General features: G+C 36.9%; 1 protein-coding gene and 1 pseudogene across 1 annotated transcript in view; both read left to right on the forward strand.

The window, feature by feature from the left end:
* Positions 1-21,637, forward strand: part of Parl (presenilin associated rhomboid like) — a 47,750-nt gene that overhangs the window by 4,253 nt on the left and 21,860 nt on the right. The window contains exons 2-4 of the mRNA XM_026389387.2: positions 8,114-8,309; positions 8,952-9,092; positions 12,381-12,429. Coding sequence (XP_026245172.1) covers positions 8,114-8,309; positions 8,952-9,092; positions 12,381-12,429 — 386 coding nt within the window. The remainder of the gene's footprint in view (positions 1-8,113; positions 8,310-8,951; positions 9,093-12,380; positions 12,430-21,637) is intronic.
* On the forward strand, positions 3,662-7,282 carry LOC144253314 (52 kDa repressor of the inhibitor of the protein kinase pseudogene; annotated as a pseudogene).

Here is a 21,637-nt window from a genome sequence, read left to right on the forward strand (position 1 = left end):
ATCTGAAACCCTCACTACAAGGGGACTTGGGGAATAGTTCTTGGCTTTCCACTGTGTACCTTTTGAATGCATCCTAGGCAATAGATTCAGTGAGCCAAGACATAGTATTGAATTTTATTCTATATGTCCAAATGTAGTTTTCTGTATCTACATACACACTTAATATATATATATATATTGTATCTGATAAGTTCTGAACTTAGCCCTGGGATCAGCTTGTTTAACACTCTTTTTAAGGTCCTCAACTCTGTTCTTGTTTCTAATGAGATTCACAAGGTAAATAGTGTAAGCAAAAGATCTGACTTTGCTTCTAGATTCCCACCCTAGTGTCTGTGTTTCTTTCCAAACATTATGCTTCAAAATATCTTTTAATATTTATTTATTTAGTTTTAGATGGACACAATATCTTTATTTTATTTTTATGTGGTGCTGAGGATCGAACCCAGTGCCTCAACGCATGCCAGGTGAGCGCGCTACCACTTGAGCCACATCCCAAGACCCTGTGCTTCAAAATTTTAAGTGAATGAGATGTGGAAGAAGTAATCTTTCACTAGATTTGGTTGATTAATTTAAGCTGTTGGCCATATAAGAGATTCATATTCTTTGTATTTCTTGGTATAGTAAGAGAAATGAAAGGAACCACCAATACAACTTGTCTGTATAGTAAACATGTTCTGATTACTTTGTCAGACCCTGTTTTGGTCCCTAGTGGCATTTTGTTTTGATTACTTCTTTATTTACCAGATCTAAGTTACTTTGGAATATTTTTTTTAGTTTTCAGTGGACACAACATCTTTATTTTTATGTGGTGCTGAAGATCAAACCCAGTGCCCCGCACACGCCAGGTGCACGCTACCGCTTGAGCCACATCCCCAGCCCCTGGAATATTTAATAGAAATCAAATCAATTGTAAAGACTTAACATCTACTATTTGAAATATCAGTTGGGATTTCATTTGGCTGAAAGTAAACTGATGGTTTGTTTAGATAAGTTATTTTAAGTATTCTGAGATTATTGTAGTTAAGTGACTATTGTTGCTTGGTAGCTCAAAAATGTCAAGGTTAATATCTAAATCCTTGGGTCTTTCTCTTGATTAAGATAACTGCTCAGCTTAAGGCATTATTCAAGGCAGAAAAAAGGGAGTGGTTGTGTTTGATAGAGACAGACATCAGTGATATGTCTTTATCAGGTAAGCAAAACCTTTCCAAGAGGTTCTTGAAAAATCCCTAAGTCTCAGTTAGCCAGAGTTTTGTGTGATTTGGCCACACCTAACTTCAGGAGAGGCTGAAAAATTGAAGATATTTATCTTTCCTGGTCACTACAGAAAAAGCAGGCAAGGAGAGAGGATTTGGAAATAATTTGAATTTAGCCATTCAACAGTATTTGCTAAAGGATATTCTTTCACAAGACTTTTAACAGGATTTCAAAAGCATTTAGATTTAGAGCAACATTAGCATTGTTTGAATAAGTTCTTAACTTTCTATAATAGATTTATTTGAAAGAAATATCACTTATTTGAAAATAAATTCTGAATTATATAAACTTTCCAGTGAAATTACTTTATCACCACACTCCAGCCTTGCTACGTGATTTCTGAGATGAACTGAGTGGGCTCAGTGTTGAGGAGAGAGGGTAGTCTACACATGTGATAGTATAGTGGACATACCATTTTTGAGTATAATTGCTTCCAAGATACCTCCACCCAGATATCCTACAAGCATATTTTTTTATGCTGAAAATATTTTGAGACATACTTTACATATTGTACAATATATAAGTATTAACTTTAGAGCCAGTGAAGTCTGATAAATGTGTATACCTGTGCTACCATTCATCTAAATCAGGGCAAAGAACAATTTCCATCACCCTAGAAAGTTCTCTCACCCCTTTTTAGTCAAGTCACACCTACTCCAGGCAGGCATTCTGATTTTTAGTGCAACATGTTAATTAGTGTACCTGTTTTTCAACTTCATATGCCTGTTTTTCAACTTCATATGTAAATCACAGACCAAAATATATTTTGTATATTTTATATTTTGAATATTCTTTTGTTCGACTTTTTTTGCTCAGTTTTTTTTGGTGGGGTCAGGGACCAGGAATTGAATCCAGGGGCATTTAACAAAACACCCTGGAGTCACATCCCAGTCCTTTTTTTATTTTTTGAGACAGAGTCTTGCTAAGTTGCTGAGGTTGGTTTTGAACTTGTGATCCTCCTACCTGGGCCTCCCTAGCTGCTGGGATTACAGGTGTGCGCCACTGTGCGGGGTGTTTTTGAGAGTTCTCCCTGAGGTATGATCATCAGGTGAAGGTTTTCTTTTTGCCAAGTATAGTACTTAATTATATGAATCTATCACAGATTATTCAATCCCTTGTTCATAGAAATGTAAGTTCCAGTTTTTAGCAATAAGAAGTTCCATGACCTCAGCATCTTCTAGTCTCCTCTTTTGAAGCTGTTAGCTTTTCTTATCTTAGTAAATAGTCCCACCTTCCTTTCAGATAGTCAAAGTAAAACTAACAGACTTTGCGCGCGCACACACACACACACACACACAAAAATGAGCATGCATAAGAGCTGACTCTACTCCTCTCATCATATCCAATGCCTCATGCAAGTGAGGCAAGTGTTCAACCCTGAGCTACATTCCAGACCTAACTATCATTTTAACTCCTTTCTTCTAATGGATTATTACTAACTTATTTATTAGGAGCTATGCTGGGTGGTAAAGATACAAGGACTACAACACTATAATCTAGTAGGGTTAGAGGCAGTGATTGAGATAAACATTATAATCGATTTAGAAGGACATAGGAGAGATCCTTGAAGCCTGGGGGAGTTAAGGAAGACTTACTGGAGGAGGTCATATTCTGAAAGGCACAAAAAAGTTGGCTGGACAAAGTAGGTACTAGAATAAGGAAGTAGTGTTGTCCTAGGCAGATGAAGGGAACAACAAAGAATTCAATATAATTCATATAATTAAGTACTACACAATATAATGGGAGTAAAAATGGTTTTGGGTGGTAAAGAATTGCTGAGAGGAGGGCGAACATATAAGGGATGTGCTGAAAAAGTATTTTGGGGTTTATTTTTTGTAAGCCATCACATATGAGTTGTAGTAGAGGGTATATTGTGGGGTTTAAAGCAGGGGAACATTATGTTTGTGGGTAATACAATGTGAAGAATGAATTTGGAGTGTGGAATATTAAAAGGGATATTAGCTAGGAAATGGTACAGTGTTCTAGACAGAAGTGATGGGCTAAGAAGTTGTATTGGAATTAGGGAGAGATTTTTAGTCCTGTGAGAGGCATTTGAGGAACTATTGAATTAAGAACAGTGATGTGAAGAAAGAACATGGGACATGTTAAAAAGTGTGTAAGTTCAGTAAGCCATTGGTGTACTTTAGGCACAAAGTAAGGGACCAGTCTAGGAATGAAAAGCATTTTTGTTGACAGAGTTGGTTTTTAATTGGATGTTAAAAGTAAAAGTGAATTCCAAATGACATATTTTAATCTCTGTGACTGATAGAACTGAGAGATAAGTCAGAAAATGGAACTGTTTGTAGAAGCCAGTGAGTTAGTTTCCATGTGAATATATTGGTTTTAAAGTAAGGGAGCACTGTAAGAAGCTGGCTGGTTGGCCTGGCTTCCCCCCCTGCCTATAGGGATGGGCGGGCTGGCAGGCTGCCCTGAAGAGGTAGGGAGGTGAGGTACTTCTGTGAAACTACTCTATTCCAGTCTGCAGACTGCATGTGGAAGAAAACTCTTGCATGCAGTCCTTTTGGGTCCTTCTTCAGGTTCCTGTGGAATCAGGCCAGATGCCAGAATTGGGAGAATTGTAGGAAAGCTGACATGGAAGATAAAAACACCTGATTTGTTGAGAGCCACAGTTTAGTAGGATTGACGCCTGGCATTTTTGCCAGAGAGAATGGTTGAAAGGTGACCCTGCTCAGGAATTAGGCGGATCCTGCTGCCTTGGGAGCCGGCTACTTTGGAGTTCCCGTTGAGTTCTCTCTGGGTTCTGAGAGAATTGGAGCCCGGTGGAGGGAGTGTGTTCCCGGAAAGTGTGTGTAGAGTGCCAGTGAGAGTTCGGGAATAAAGAGTTGCTGTTTGAACCTAAAAGGCTTTGTGGCGGCTCGGTTATTTTGTGCCCAGCCAGACTGCAGTACTGATTAGCTAAGTAGTTTTCAATTATGTGCCAAAACACTTTGAGACTTCCGATTTATAGAACTATGCATTTTACAGAGGCATCAGAAAACTAAATGATTGGGTTATTTTCTTTCTCAAAATTAATTGAAGCATGGGGGTGGGGTACCTTAGATGTACAAGCCCTAGGTTCAATCCCCAGCACCATATTATAAATTTTAAAAATTAATTGAAGCAGATACTTGGGAGAGTCCTTATAGGACAGTTTTTTTTTTTTTTTAGATAATGCAATACTAGCAATATTTGATCTAACTAGTCATTTGAGCAATTCACATAGTAGACACAGAAAACAATAAAAGAATTGAGTGATAAAACCAGGACACCAAAACAAAACAAAAAATGATGAAACTTGTGAACAAAGAACAAAAACATAAACAATAGCAATGCTCAGAACTCCAGTGCAGAAGAAGGGGGTGATAAGCAGGCTGAAGACATTGTAAGGGTCCGGCGAAGTGTCGGAGGAAGAGACCACAAGAGACTGGCTTCATGCAATAAGCAGGAGGGAGTTTATTGAACCAGCATGCTTGGGCTCCGTGCCCACTCAAGAAAGGAGAGCAGCCCAGAGCAGAGGTCAAGTGGAGCTTAAGTACACTTTTTGGGGAGGGTGGGGGGCTTTGCATACATCAGAACAAATCATCATGAGGCATGGGAAAATTGAACAACAACTCTGAAACATGATTAGTACATTCATTGGTGGGAACAGGCTGGGCAGGGGTGATTGGTCACTTCTAAGCGGGGTACACATTCAAACTGATTGATTTTAGGGCCTAAATAACTACGTGACAAACTACACAGAGTCCCAGGTCATTATACAACCAGGGAGTCAGTGGAAATATTTACTGGGCAGTTCGAGTATTGTCCTAACAGCTACAGGGATTACAGGTTCTGGGGGTAGCAGAGGAATTTTAACAATACCTGGTCCTTCACTTTTTAACTCAGGCCCTGCAGCTTGGAAACTTTACAATGCCCAGTCTTTTACACTTTAACTCAGGCTTTGCGGCTTAGAATCAGCTTAGAAATTTTACCCTTACAACATTTTGCCTTTAGTCCTTAAAGAGGTAAACAAAAGTCTTTATTTGAAATTTTAATTCTTATGAGAAAACAAAACATACCTCTAGATGGGCATAAGGCTGATGAAATCCCAGAAAGTCTCTTCACTCCTCATAACATTTAGCCACTGCAGGAGTGCCAAATAAATTGTAGCAAAGAGGTCCTGAGAAAGCACTTTGAGACTACTATGATTAACACATTGTTATGTTCAAAAATAGCAGAAACACATGTTAAAGATCTGTAAGCAGCATTCGAGAAGAAACCCTCCGGGATTCTTTCCAGTTTTTTCCATTATGAGGTGTGGATGTAGGAGGGGAAGAACACCTTCCTGTGTTGGTAAGGTTTGTAGATGAATCTCATAAAATGAGAGGAATTTGTGGTCTTACTGCCTTAGGAAGTTAATGAAGAAATTTTGGCTGTGAAATTTCACACTATGATAACTGAGAAGTGGGGACTACATATGGAGTATTCTCATGGCCAGGCTTACATTGTTTCTAGCAAATTCTATTCCAAAATGAAAGTTGCTGCTTCAAGACTTTTCGAGAAATATCCCCAAGCTATCTACACACTCTGCTCTTCCTATACCTTAAACATGTGGTTTGTAAAAATCAGTGCCCCTGGGGCTATCTATTGCATTAGGAATAATGAAGAAAAATCTTTTTCCCATCCACAACTCTTTTAGAACTTGACAATGCAATTTCTGTTCTTTTTCAGAATAGTGAGGAAACTGGTAAAGAACTGAAGGAAATTTGCCATTCTCAGTGGACAGGCTGGTGTGATGTTTTTGAAATTTTTATATTTTTTAAATATTTATTTTTTAGTTGTAGTTGTATTTTAGAGATAGGGTCTCACTGAGTTGCTTAGGGCCTTACCAAGTTGCTGAGACTGGCTTTGGCATTGCGATTCTCCTTGCCTCAGCCTCCCAAGCCACTGAGATTATAGGTGTGTGCCACTGTGCCTGGCCCTTTTGCAATTTTAATGGGCCTCGGGTAAGTGGGTTTTTTTGTTTTTTTGTTTTTTGTTTTTGTTTTTGGTAGTTGTAAGTGGACAGAATGCCTTTATTTGTTTATTTTTATGTAGTGCTGAGGCTTGAACCCAGTACCTCACACTTGCTAGGCAAGCACTCTGCTACTGAGCTACAACCCCAACCTGCAAATGTTTGTTTTATGTTTAAATGCTGTCTATGTAGTAACACAAATATTAGGTGGAATAACTGTATAGCTGGCTGAGCATCTGAACTCTGTTGTGCAGTAAGAGATTTATATTTCATTGTTACCATTTGCTGTTTTAAAAAAAAGTTTTATCTTTTATAAGAGCCTTTGGGGAAAAATCTCCAGGGACAAACCTCTGATATATTCTTTGCTCCCAGCTTGAATACAATGCTACATTGACTCAGGAAGTCGTGGAAAATATTGAAGTTTATCATGAGTTTTGGTTTGAGGAAGCAACAAATTTGGCAACCAAACAATATTCAAATGAAACTCCCTGGGAAATTTTGTAGGTGTTGGCAGGGTAACTTGGAAACTTAACTAACCTCTGAAAGTTACTATAAAGAAACTGTAATGTTCCAACAGTGGAGCAAATCATTCAGGAACTTAAAAGATATCTTTTCAGAAGAGTGCCTTATCTCTGGTACCTTCAGTCATGGGATAGCTTAAATTCAATACATCAGAGGAGCATCATGCTTATGTATACAAAAATGACTTGCCTTATCCTGACATGCTCTTCAGCCAAACTTCACTGTTGAAGAATCAAATGGAAACACAGAGGGAAGATATAAAGCTTCCATCTACCGTTTATGAGGCCCTCCATCTGCCTGATGTCATGTTTCTTCCTAGTACATATGCCTGCAATGAAGGTTGAGAATGAGCGCTATGAAAATGTACAAAAGCATCTCAAAACATACTTGAAGAACACTTTGACAGATCAAAGGTCAAGTAACTTGGCTTTGCTTATCATAAATTTTGATGTAAAATATGACCTGGATTTAATAGTAGACCATATCAAACATTTAAGAGCTTCCTATAGATAATTCAGAAACTATTGAAAATATTTAAGAGACTTTTAAAATGGACTTTCTCTTATATTTGGAAGAAAAGCTATATGGTATGTGTAGGCCCCTTAATCACTGAATATCTTTGCCTACAGGCCTCCCCTGTTTAAAAACAACAACAACAAAAAAATAGTCAAAAGTCAACACTAGGCTTCATTGTAACATTTCATAAGATGCATTTTCTCCTATATCTCCTCAAAATTTATTTCTTCAGTGCTGGGGTTGTGGCTCAGTGATAGAGTACTTGCCTAGCATGTGTGAGGCACTAGGTTCGATTCTCAGCACTGTATATAAAATAAGATAAAGATCCATCAACAACTAAAAAATGTTTATTAAAAATTTATTTATTCAGAACTGATAATACCTGACAACTGATAATACCTGATCCACGATGACAATAAATGTTATATCTAAAAGACTTAACTAAAACAATTCCAGAGTGCTACTTTTTTAGCAGATGTCATGCAGAAGTGAAGTACAGTACTTCCAATGCTGTCTTCTGGAGAACTTGTCTGAAGAACAGACAAGTCTTCAAAGCATGTGAGATTAAACAGATGCCATGTATATGGGGAAATTACCAATGGCTAATGTAGGTTTTGTTGATTGATGAAAGTACCCTCTGAAGTTGCTATAGTTTGTATCTCTTCTATTCCAAAAAAGTTAAATGTTATGATTTTGATTTCTACCTGGGTTAGGAGTCCTGACAGTGGAGTGAGGATAAACTGAAGTGGTAATAATACAGGCCAAGTAGAAGCTTGTATATGTTTGCTAGATCCCACTCTGTTTCTAATATGATATTTCCCTCCACAGGTTTAACTTCTTTATTCAGCAAAAATGTGGATTCAGAAAAGCTCCCAGGAAGGTTGAACCTCGAAGATCTGACACAGGAACAAGTGGTGAAGCATATAAGAGAAGTGCTTTGATCCCTCCAGTAGAAGAAACAGTCTTTTATCCTTCTCCCTATCCTATAAGGACTCTCATAAAACCTTTTTTTTTCACTGTTGGGGTAAGAGTTCATATCACTGGGAGTTTCTTACCTAGCTTATTTCCAGTGTAATGTTCAAGTACTATCAATCTGGTTGAGTTCCTTTAGAGTAAGAACATATTGTGTGGGGGGAGGAAGATATCAAAAGGATCTGGGTAGCTGGGCTCATGAATTCTGATTACAGAATGGATTTAATAATTGCTTTTTAAAAATTTTTTTTTAGTTATACATGGACACAATACCTTTGTTTTATTTACATATTTTTATATGATGCTGAGGATTGAACCCAGGGCCTCACATGTGCTAGGCGAGCCCTCTGCCACTGAGCCACAACCCCAGCCCCCTAATAATTGCTTTTAGGATCTGCCTCAGTGAGTATATAAGTTTTAGAGAAGAAATTTATGGGCCTTCATATTTGGCATAGCATTTCAAGAGATACAATGTGAATTTTTGAATTCATCTGGAGATTTGTTGCTGGAAACAGGCCTTAAGGTCTTACGAAGTTAACAAAATGGAAAACAATAAAATGTTCTTGTCACCTGATAGTTTTTACTGTGCCAGATGTTCCTTCTATTGGTTTGTAAAAGCAAAGTATTGTCCTTGGAATTATATGGAGACCTATTTCCCTATTAGTTATTTTGTATTACATTTAATTTTATATAGTTTACAGGCTGTGCATTTGGATCAGCTGCTATTTGGCAATATGAATCACTGAAGTCCAGAGTCCAGAGTTATTTCGATGGTATTAAAGCTGATTGGTTGGATAGCATAAGACCACAAAAAGAAGGAGACCTTAGAAAGGAGGTAAATATAAACTTTACTTTCTTTGTTATAGTTAACCACAATTTTTGAAGTCTGGTTATTTATGAAGTCTTTTTTAGATAATGGTTATATTCCATCCATAGATGTTAAGACAGTGTACTTAACATTCTTCTTTAAAGTCCTTTTACCACAGTAAGTATTATTAATGTGTTGTCTGTCTGGCAGTGTTGTACTTGATAGTGTTCCAAGAATTTTTTCCTTCTACCTATATGCATCAAATTCACCACAGATAGTTGTTAAAAATTAATGTATTGGGGCCTCATCCCAGCCCTACTACAGTATAAGGCCCATTATTTTACTTGTATCACCTTGCTGGATGACTTCAGAGTGTGTATCAAAATCAGAGGAGTTATTCAAAATATACATGCCTTAGGGGTAGAGCCACCAACTAACTGGATTTTGAAGAGCTTTCTAAGGTAAAATCCCCACTGTTGAGTGTTTCTGACTCTACTTAGTATGGGATACAACACAGAGGTGCAACTATAGAACTTACAGAGATTTCTATTTATTTATTTGGGGAAGGGAGTGCCAGGGATTGAACTTAGAGGCACTTGACCACTGAGCCATATCCCCAGCCCTATTTTGTGAGACAGGGTTTCACCGAGTTGCTTAGTGCTTCCTCATTTCTGAGGCTGGTTCTGAACTTGCGATCATCCTGCCTCAGCCTCCCCAGCCGCTGAGATTATAGGTGTGCGCCCCATACCTGGCTTCCATTTATTTTTTAATATGCACATGGTGGCCCCTCAGTTCTCTGAATGATTTGTTTCTCTCTGTTTTTTTTTTTTTTTTTTTTTTTTGGCAGTACTGATGATTGAACACAGGGGCACTTTACCACTGAGCTACATCCCCAGTCTTTTTAAATTTTGTTTTATTTTTTTAATTTGAAACAATCTGATACTGGTTGATGAGAGCCTGAGAAGAAAAATCTTGGATTTTCTTTTTACTAATGACAGTTTGAGGTTTTCATATTTAGGGAGAAGGAATCATTCCTCTGTTTCCCCATAGGTTCAGAGAGGCTTTATGGCAGAACAATGATAATATTTGTAGGTGAAAACAATAACTAGCAGATTTTTATTCAGTATATTATTCAAGAGGATTATAAAACAGACATTATATAACCCTGGATCCCTTCAAAAGCTAGAGGTTTCCAGCATGTCTCTGTGCTGTGAAGTTTTAATGTCCAAGCGTACCTCAATTTTTTTTTTTAATATTAGTTGTTGATGGTCCTTTATTTATATGTGGTGCTGAGAATTGAACCCAGTGCCTCACATGTGCTAGGCAAGTGCTCTACCACTGAGCCACAACCCCAGCCCCCAAATGTTTCTTTAAAATGGTGAAAAATAGGGGCTGGGGTTGTGGCTCAGTGGTAGAGCACTTACCTAGCATGTGTGAGGCACTGGGTATCAAACCAAACTCAGCACCACATTAAAAAAAAAAAAAATTAAATAATTTTTGAAAGGTATTAAAAAAAAAGATTCACTATGATGGAAATACTTCATGGAAAAAAAAGGTGAAAAATAGCATAAGCAATATATATATAATCTTAGTCCAAAATAGATTTTTATAATAGCTAAATGATAGGTTGTGATACATAAAATTCATGCCCATTAAAGAAAACTGTTACAATACATGAATTTAAGATGGAAAATAAAAGTTTTAGACAGCCTGGGCAGCAAAGCAAGATTCTGGGACCCCATTCACACCACTGCCTGTGCAGTGAATAAGGTCTGGGAACTCATGCACAAATTTATTATAATTACAGAAATGGAATCACATACATACTGAACAGTAATTTTTTTTTATCCTGAGTTTTTTCCATAACAAAATCTAGTTCAATTTTATAATTAGAATGTGTTTTCTTATTTTAAACCTTTAATCATGGAAAATTATAAACATATACAAAAGTAGAAAAGTATTACGTACCACCATTGTCCAACTTCAGTGGTTACTAACAGTGCCAATTTTGTTATACATCTATTTCCCCTCCCTCACTGCATTATTATTTTTTCATTTGTTTTGCAATACTGGAGATTGAACACAGGGGAGTGCTGCTATTGAACTAACTTCTCAGCCCATTTTATTTTTTGTTTTGAGACAGGGTCTTGCTAGGTTGCCAAGAGGGCCCTCAAATTTGGAATCCTTCTGCCTTAAGCTCCTGAGTTGCTGGGAACACAGGCATGTACCACTGCCCCTGGCAAGTCTTAGGCATATTTCAACCATAAAATTTTCAGTGTATATCTTTAAAAATTTAGGATTCTTCTTATATCTTTTTCTGAACTTCAATGCCATTATTATATCTTTTAAGAAAAATAGCAATTTTGCTACAAAATATTCTCAGGATTTTATTTTTATCTTATTTATTTATTTATTTATTTATTTATTTATTTATTTATTTATTTATTTATTTATTTGAGACCAGATCTCAATGTATGTTTTAGGCTGGCCCCAAGCTCTTGGTCTCAAGTATTCCTCTTTCCTCAGCGTGGTGCATACCACCCTGCCTAAACAGATTTTTTTTTTTTTTTTTTTCTGATGGTACTAGGGATGGAACCCAGGGGAGTTTACCACTGGACTATATTCCCAGTTCTTTTTATTTAAAGGCAGGATCTTACTAAGTTGCTGAGGGTCTCAGTTAATTGCTGAGACTGACTTTGAACTTCTGGTCCTCCTGAGTCTCTGGAATTACAGGCATGTGTCACTAGAATTTTAAAACTGGCCTCAGCTGGAATTTTAAAACTCAATAGGCCCTTGGTGAATAATCACTCAGTGCCTGTCTATATCTGATAGTGTAGCTAGTTGCTTCACATTATTGATATTCCTCCTGGCAATGCTGCTTGATATCTATTATTGTCCCATGTATATATCAGGAAACCAAAGCTAAGAAGTAAAATGTCTGGTCAGTGACTGTTGAGAATGTAATCTGACTAAAACACATGCTTTTTCCATTCTACTGCATTGTGATTATTTTGCAAATGAGTAATCCCTCTTTTTTTTTTTTTTAACTTTGTTTTGTAGTAGTAGATGGACAACATGCCTTTATTTATTTATTTATTTATAATGTGTGTCGTCATTATATTTTATTTATTTTTATGTGGTGCTGAGTATTGAGCCCAGTGCCTCACACATGATAGGAAAGTGCTCTGCCACTGAGCAATAGCCCCAGCCTCAAGAGTCCCTCTTTCATACACAGGCATTTCCTTTCTGGATTTTCATTTTCCTAGCCTAAAAGTGTTTCACGTGCGGTGATATGCAATTTTCCTTCTGTTTTAGATTAACAAGTGGTGGAATAACCTAAGTGATGGCCAACGGACTGTGACAGGTTTGTGTTAGCTTACACGTTTTAGCCATTCAAGGGAAGAGAAATCAAATCAAAAGGTACAGTATGTCACAGGCAATGGCTTTCATACATGCTCACCAGTGGTTTAGAAGACATTCAGAGTCTGTACCTATAGGCTGATGTAAGAGCGCAAAAAACTAGTTTGGCATGAGGGTTTTCATGACTTTCTGGATCACGTATTTTTGAATTTTGATCTAATATACTGAGAAAATGATTAGTTTGTTATAGAATCTTTCCTTGTAGCATAGCTCATGAGTAATTATTACTTTTCCTATTTAATAAGTTAAAGTAGACATTGATAAAAGTACCTTCTATATATTGTGTGCTTTATGCATATTATCTCCTTATCTTGCAGGGTTGCTTATAGGGTAGTTGTCTCCATTTTTATAGAAAGGAAACCAACTTTCAGAGAAGGAACTGTTTGAAAGTCAAACTGTTAAAAAATAGTAGGGCTGAGTTTCAGAATGCAGTGTCTCATTCTAAAGCCAATTTTCAATCTATTCCACCTTTGCTATTTATAAGACCCTCTTTAAATGTAAACACACAATGCATGTCATTATGATTATTTAATTTTTCTTCTTTGTAAATTTTTATGGAAAGATAGATCTAGCTCTTTAATATTTGTACAATATTTTTTAGCCCTATGTGACTAATTTGGGAAAGTGGATTTGTAAGTTATTTCAGAGGAGATAGGAAAAAAATATTGTAGAGAATAGCAAAATATTGCCTTTAGTCACTTATTAGTATCTACCTAAGTAGAGAAAGTATGTTTATCTTCCTTTTTTTCAGACTATTTTCTCTATCTGGAAGCCTTAATTTTTGCTTTCTCTTTTCCTGAACTCATTGCAGTTTTTGTCATTTTTAACACCTCCTGCCTTATACATGTAACAACCTTGAGAGAAATGTAAGGATCTTGAGGACAAGTGATTTGATTTTTCCATTTTGTTATAGCACTTAGCACATATATTACACTAGAGGCAATCAATTAAAATCTGTTTGAATGTTGAATGGTATCTTTGTTTTTTATTTTTTAATTTGTTATATATGACAGCAGAATGCATTACAATTCATATTACACATATAGAGCACAATTTTTTTGAGAGAGAGAATTTTTTAATATTTATTTTTTAGTTTTCGGTGGACACAACATCTTTATTTTTATGTGGTGCTGAGGATCGAACCCAGCGCCCTGCATATGCCAGGCTAGCGCGCTATAGCTTGAGCCATATCCCCATCCCAAGAGCACAATTTTTTATATCTCGTTGTACACAAAGTAGAATCATACTATTTGTGTCTTCATACATATACTTAGGATAACAATGTCTATCTCATTCCACTGTCTTTCCTGCCCCCAAGCCCCCTTCCTTCCCCTCCCTCCACTTTTCCCCTTTGCTCTGTCTAGAGTTCATCTAATCCTCCCATGCCTCCCCTACCACATTATGAATCAGTAGCCTTAAATCAAAGAAAACATTTGGCATTTGGTTTTTTTGGGATTGGCTACCTTCACTTAGCATTATATTCTCTAACTCCACCCATTTACCTGCAAATGCCATGATTTTATTCTCTTTTAATGCTGAATAATATTCCATTGTGTATATATACCATGTTTTCTTTATCCATTCATCTACTGAAGGGCATTTAGGTTGGTTCCAGTTTAGCTATTGTGAATTGTGCTACTACAAACATTGATGTGGCTGTGTCCCTGTAGTATGCTGTTTTTAACTCCTTTGGGTATAGACCTAGGAATGGGATAGCTGGGTCAAATGGTGATTCTATTCCTAGTTTTCCATGGATTCTCCATGCTGCTTTTCCATATTGGCTGCACCAAATTTGCAGTCCCACCAGCAGTGTATGAGTGTGACTTTTCCCCACATCCTTGCCAATACTTGTTGTTGTTTGTCTTCTTAATAGCTGCCATTCTGACTGGAGATGAAATCTTTGCATTTCTCTGATTGCTAGAGATGTTGAACATTTTTTCATATATTTGTTGATTGATTGTATATCACCTTCTGAGAAGTATCTGTTCCGGTCCTTGGCCCATTTATTGATTGGGTTATTTGGGTTTTGGTGTTAAGATTTTTGAGTTCTTTATATATCCTAGAGATTAGTGTTCTATCTGATGTGTGTGTGATAAAAATTTGTTCCCACGTTGTAGGCTTTCAGTTCACCTCACTGATTTGTTTCTTTTGCTGAGAAGAAGCTCTTTAGTTTGAATCCATTTCATTTATTGATTCTGGATTTTAATTCTTGCACTATATGAGTCTTATTAAGGAAATAGGGGCCTCTGACATGATGGAGAATTTGGGCCTACTTTTTCTTCTAATTGACGTGGTGTCTCTGGTTTAATTTCTAGATCCTTGATGCGCTTTGAGTTTTGTGCATGGTGAGAGATAGGGGTTTCATTTCATAATTTCATTTTGTTGCATATGGATTTCCAATTTTCCCAGTACCATTTGTTGAAGAGGCTATCTTTTCTCCAATGTATGTTTTTGGTGCCTTTGTCTAATGTAAGATAATTGTAATTATGTGGGTTAGTCTCTGTGTCCTCTATTCTGTACCATTGGTCTATCAGTCTATTTTGGTGCCAATACCGTGCTGTTTTTGTTACTGTTGCTCTGTAGTAAGTTTAAGGTCTGGTATAGTGATGCCATCTGCTTCACTTTTCTTGCTAAGGATTGCTTTAACTATTCTGGGTCTCTTATTTTTTCAGATGAATTTCATGACTGCTTTTTCTATTTCTTTGAGGAATATCATTGGGATTTTGATTGGAATTACATTAAATCTAGATAGTGCTTTTGGTAGTATGGTTATTTTGGCAATATTAATTCTGCCTATTCAAGAACAAAGGAGATTTTTTCATCTTCTAAGTTCTTCTTTCTTTCTTTAGCATTCTGTAGTTTTTGTTGTGGAGGTTTTTCACCTCTTTTTGTTAAGTTGATTCCCAAGTATTTTATTTTATTTTTTTGAGGCTATTGTAAATGGGGTAGTTTCCTCGTTTCCCTTTCAGAGGATTTGTCACTGATATACAGAAATGCCTTTGATTTATGGTTCTTGATTTTGTATCCTCCTACTTTCCTGAATTAATTTACTAGTTCTAGAAGTTTTCTGGTGGAATTTTTTGTGTCTTCTAGGTATAGAATCATATTGTCGGCAAATAGTGCTAATTTGAGTTCTTCTTTACCTGTGTCCCTTTAATTTCTTTCATCTAATTGCTCTGGCCAGTGTTTCAAGAACTATGTTAAATAGAAGTGGTAAAGAGGGCATCCCTGTCTTGTTCCAGTTTAGATGGAATGCCTTCAGTTTTTCTCCATTTAGAGTGATATTGGCCTGAGGCTTAGCATAGATAGCTTTTACAATCTTGAGATATGTTCCTGTTATCCCTAGTTTTTCTAGAGTTTTGAACATGAAGGGGTGGTGTATTTTGTCAAGTGCTTTTTCTGCATCTATTGAGATGATCATGTGGTTCTTCTCTTTAAGTCTATTGATGTGATGGATTACATTTATTGATTTCTGTATGTTGAACCAACCTTGCATCCCTGGGATGAAGCTCACTTGATCGTGGTGTCTGTCTTTTTGATATGTTTTTGTATGTGATTTGCCAGAATTTTATTGAGAATTTTTTCATCTATGTTCATTAGAGATGTTGGTTTGAAGTTTTCTCTCTTTGATGTGTCTTTGCCTGATTTTGGAATCAGGGTGATATTGGCCTCATAGAATGAGTTTGGAAGTGTACTCTCTTTATCTATTTCTTGAAATAAATTGAAGAGTATTGGTATTAGTTCTTCATTAAAGGTCTTGTATCCATCCGGTCCTGGGCTTTTCTTGGTTGGTAGGCTTCTGATGGTGTCTTCTCTTTTATCTTGAAATTGATCTGTTTAAATTGTATATATCATCCTGATTCAATTTGGGCAAATCATATGACTCTAGAAATTTGTTTATGCCTTCGATATTTTCTATTTTATTTCAAAATAATTTCTAATTATCTTTTGTATATCTGTAGGGTCTGTTGATATTTCCTTTTTTATCATGTATGTTAGTAATTTGAGTTTTCTCTCTCCTTCTCTTCATTAACATGGCTAAGGGTATGTCAATTTTATTTATTTTTTCAAAGAACCAGCTTTTTGTTTTGCCAATTTTTTCAGTTGTTTCTTTTGTTTCAATTTCATTGATTTCAGCTCTGATTTTAATTCCTTCTTGTCTTCTGCTTTTGGTGTTCATTTGATTTTTTTTCTTCTTTGAAGGAATGAACTCCATGCAATGAAGTTTCCTCTTAGTACTGCCTTCATAGTATCCCAGAGATTTCAGTATGTTGTATCTGTGCTCTCATTTACCTCCAAGAATTTTTTGATCTCCTTTATGTCTTTTGCAACCCATTGTTCATTCAGTAACAAATTATTTAGTTTCCAGGTGTTGGAATAGCTCTTATTTTTTATTTTATCATTGATTCCATTATGATCTGGTAGAATGCAGGGTAGTATCTCTACTTTATTTGCTAAGAGTTGCTTTGTGGCATAATATATGGTCTGTTTTAGATGTGCTGCTGAAAAGAAAGTATATTTGCTTGTTGAAAGATAAAATATTCTATATATGTGAGTTAAGTCTAAGTTGTTGATTGTACTATTGAGTTCTACAGTTTCTTTATTCAGCTTTTGTTTGGAAGATCTATCCAATGGTGAAAGAGGTGTGTTAAAAGTCACCCAGAATTATTGTGTTGTGGTCTGTTTGACTCTTGAACCTAAGAGGAGTTTGTTTGAACGTAGATGCTCCATTGTTGGGACATAGATATTTATAATTGTATGTCTTGTTGATGAATGGTTCCCTCAAGCAGTATGAAATATTCTTCTTTATCTCTTTTGATTAACTTTGGCTTGAAGTCTATTTTATTTGATATGGAAACCCCTGCTTATTTCCGCAGTCCATGAGAGTGGTATGATTTTTCCCAACTTTTCACCTTCAGTCTGTGGATATCTTCCTGTGAGATGAGTCTCTTGGAGGCAACATATTCTTGGGTCTTTTTTTATTTATTTATTTTTAATCTAATCTGCCAGCCTATGTCTTTTGATTGATGAATTTAACATTAACATTCAGGATTATTATTGAGACATGATTTGTATTCCCAGCCATTTTTGTTTATTTTTGGTATTTAACTTTACTTGGTTTCTCCTTTGATTAGTTTTTCCTTTAGTGTCATACCTCCCATTGCTGATTTTCATTGTTTTTCAGCTTCTCTTCTTTGAATATTTTGCCGAGGATGCTCTGTAGTTCAGGCTTTCTAGTTGTAAATTCTTTTAACTTTTGTTTATTATGGAAGGTTTTTATTTCATCATCTAAAGCTTAATTTTGCTGGATATAAGATTCTTGGTTGGCATCCGTTTTATTAATTTATTTTTTAGTTGTAGTTGGACACAATGCCTTTGTTTTATTTATTTTTATGCGGTGCTGAGGATCGAACCCAGGGCCTCACTTGTTGTGCTAGGCGAGCACTCTACCTCTGAGCCACAACCCCAGCCCAGCATCCATTTTCTTTCAGGGTATGGTATATGTTGTTCCAGGATCTACTGGTTTTGAGGGTCTGGGTTGTAAAATCTGCTGAGATACAAATTGGTCTAGGATCTCCTGGCTTTGAGGGTCTGGGTTGTAAAATCTGAGAAAGGAATTGGTATCCCCTATATGTTATCTGATCCTCTCTCTGGTGGCCTTTAAGATTCTATCCTTATTCTGTATGCTAGATATTTTCATTATAATGTCCCTTGGTATAGATCTGTTGTAATTTTGTATATTTAGTGTCCTATAAGCCTCTTGTATTTGATTTTCCAATTCATTCTTCATGTTTGGGAAATTTTCTGATATTATCTCATTGAAGAGATTGTGCATTCCTTTGGTTTGAATCTCTGTGCCTTCCTCTATCCCAATAACTCTTAGATTTGCTCTTTTGATGCTATCCCATAATTCTTGGATGTTCTGCTCATGGTTCCTTACCATCTTCACTATGTGGTCAACTTTATTTTGCAGATTGTATACTTTGTCCTCATTATCTGACGATTTCTCTTTCAGGTGATCTAGTCTATTGGTGATGCTTTCTATTGTTTTTTTCTTTTTAATATTTATTTTTTAGTTTTAGGTGGACACAATATCTTTATTTTACATTTATGTGGTGCTGAGGATCGAACCCAGTGCCTCATGCATGGTAGGCGAGCACTCTACCACTGAGCCACAATTCCAGCCCTCTATTGTTTTTTGTTTGGTTTATTGTTTCCTTTATTTCAAGGATTTCTGATTTTTTTTTCTCAGAATCTCTCTTTCTTGAAGTAATCTTTTGCTACTTGTATTTGCTTCCTTATCTCTTTGTTAGAGTGATCAATGGATGCCAGTATTTGTTCCTTTATCTGTTTATTGGTGTTGTCAGTAATTGCCTGTATTTGCGCTCTTATCTCTTTGTTGGAGTGATCAATTTTTGCCTGTATTTGCTCATTTAGGTCATTCTTTAATTCACAGATCATTTTAATTATGAACATTCTGAATTCTTTCTCTGACATTTCATCAACTGGACTGCCCATGGGTTCTGTTATTGTGTCCTAATTGGTTTGGGGCATTTTCCTCCCTTGTTTTTTCATGTTGTCTATGTGATTTCCTTTCTTGCAGTGTGGATGTGAGGTATTACAGTTTCTACCCTATAATCTTGTAGTATCTGTACAGATTATCTGTACCTCACCTTGACGTTGGGCTTCCAGACCCTGCCGGTGTCCCAGGATGGATGCTACTACAACTATAGGTCGTCACAGCAATAGTAGGAGGTAACTCCAGATACCAGTGGAGGTGCCCCAAGATGGATGCAACAGAGATGGGGCTGAAAGGGTGGGCCTTACACTGGCTTTGGGATGCCTGCTCCAAGATGCAGCTGCTTCTAGGCTCTGTCTATTGTCCCAAGGTAGAGGCTACTACATGGGGAAGGCTATGAGGATGGCTGCAGTATCTCAACTTAGATCTGGGCTCCCAGGTGGTGGTGGTGGAGGGGGCCCAAGCTTACCCTGGGCCCTGCTCACAGGTCAGCGAGTAGAGTCTGGGCCCTGCCTGAGCTCTGGCAGGTCTCTGGCAGGTGTCTGCCAGTGATGGAATGGACTTGGGCCTACCTTGGGCCCCAGTTTCCTCGAAGGTCAGTGAGGCCGAGCTGGGCTGAGCCTGACTTCGGTGGGTGTCTGCTGGTGGGCGGAGGCGGTCTTATTTTTATTTTTGATTGGATACATTTTGTAGTCCTGAAAGTTTCCTTCACTTTCAGAGCCTCGAGGCCACGTGACTTCTCTTAGCCAGAAGGTGAACGTCATCTGGTGGTTCCTTCCAGCCGATTCGGATGATAGGATGGTGGGTCAGCATCCTCTTCTCTACTACAAGGGAGTGATCAGTGTCTTCAAGGTGTCCTAGGACGCAGCCCTTGAATGGCATTTTGAACCAATAGATTGAGATGTTTCAAAGTATATTGCCACACCTTCACAGAGTATGGACTCCAGAGTGTCAATAGTTACTTCACAGAAATCTCTCTCTCTTGACTGAGATTCATATATTTGTTTGCAAGTTTTCTGGAAGTAACAGAATTTTCTTAGGATAACAAAATTTTGATTTCCTTCAGTATTTTCAAAGCATTTTATAATATCTTGAAATTAATACCTTGTATTCTTTGAGGGCACTTGTAAAGGTTTTCTGCCATTTCACATGAAGAAACATGGATTCGGGGACGGGGTTGTGGCTCAAGCGGTAGGTAGTGTGCTTGCCTGGCATGTGTGCAGCCCAGGTTCGATCCTCAGCACCACATACAAAGATGTTGTGTCCGCTGAAAACTAAAAAAAAAAAAGAAAAAAAGAAACATGGACTCAGAATTTAAAGTCTTTGTCATACCAGTAAATAGTTATTCAAAGAAGCCAGTTGGGAGGTTTTTGAAAATCAGAGTTCTACCCTCTAGCCTTATGGGTTTTTTTTTTTTTTAAAGCAATTTGTCGTCAGGAATATAGTATAGTTGTGATAAAACTAGCAACTTGAGTATAAAGTGCTTTGAATAACATAAATGTGAATGGTTCTGCTAAAGATCTTGAATTGACACATTTAAAAGAGACATTTAAAAGATGAGGAAACAATTTGAGCTGTTTCACATTGCCTCATACTTCTCTAGTAGTAGTGTAGCTTTACAATATCTGTTAACTATAGACTGCAATTCTCAAGGATAAACTGGTGCTTTAATAATATGTTGTCTCCATTAGAGGTGACAGTCCAGCTTTCCTTGCTTAGCTTTCTCAGTTGCTACTCAGACTGATCCTAAGTGAGGCTGACTCAGCTCATCACTGAGTAAGGAGTGATAGATTTACTCTGTTCAGCTTTTCCCCTAGGATTATAGATGGTAATGTGCATGTTCTTCTTTTTGTATTTTTTAAAATGTTTTTTTAGTTGTAGATGGACACAATATCTTTTATTTATTTATTTTTATGTGATACTGAGGATCGAACTCAGTGCCTCACACAAGGCAGGCACTCTACCACTTAGCTACAGCCCCAGCCCATTCTTCCGGTCATTTTTAAAGAACCAAAATTCTTACCTAGAACTTTCAATATCTGAGACCAGAACTTTGCTCCATAGTATTTATCTCTAGACAGTTGGCAGCATGAAAGACCTAGTAGGATATTAAAGATTTCTGTGATGACACCAAGCACTTCACATAAGGATTTCTTGCTATCTGAATCTCTTGGGCTTCTGAATTTGGACAGCAAGATTTTGGGATCTAGAAGGTTCAGACAGCAAAGCATTTTGTCCAAATGTCTTTGGTTCTGGAGTTTTGATAGTAAGGCATGACTCAAATTTATCAATTTTTTTTTTTAGTTCTAAATTTAGATAATTTATTCTGATAGTGAGGGATACTTGTAATTTATTTCATTGATAAAGTGGAGTCCATGGTACAGTGAAAAACCCCCCTTGTATATCATGTTAGGTTTGGAGTCTTTAGTGTTCTATTTTGTCTGTCCTTGAGATTTCACTTTTTAAAGATGTGGTTTTAATTCTTTTTTATTTGGTTATGGGATTTTTTTTTCATGTTCTTAATTGTTATACAGAACTATGCCCCCAAACTTTGTATTCATTAGAAAGAAGATTTTGTAAGCTCTTGGTATTTTTAGGGTCAAGAGCACAAGGTAGCAGTTTTCAAAGTGAG

This window comes from Urocitellus parryii, chromosome 2 (assembly GCF_045843805.1).
Source record: "Urocitellus parryii isolate mUroPar1 chromosome 2, mUroPar1.hap1, whole genome shotgun sequence".
In the NCBI taxonomy this organism is placed as follows: domain Eukaryota; kingdom Metazoa; phylum Chordata; class Mammalia; order Rodentia; family Sciuridae; genus Urocitellus; species Urocitellus parryii.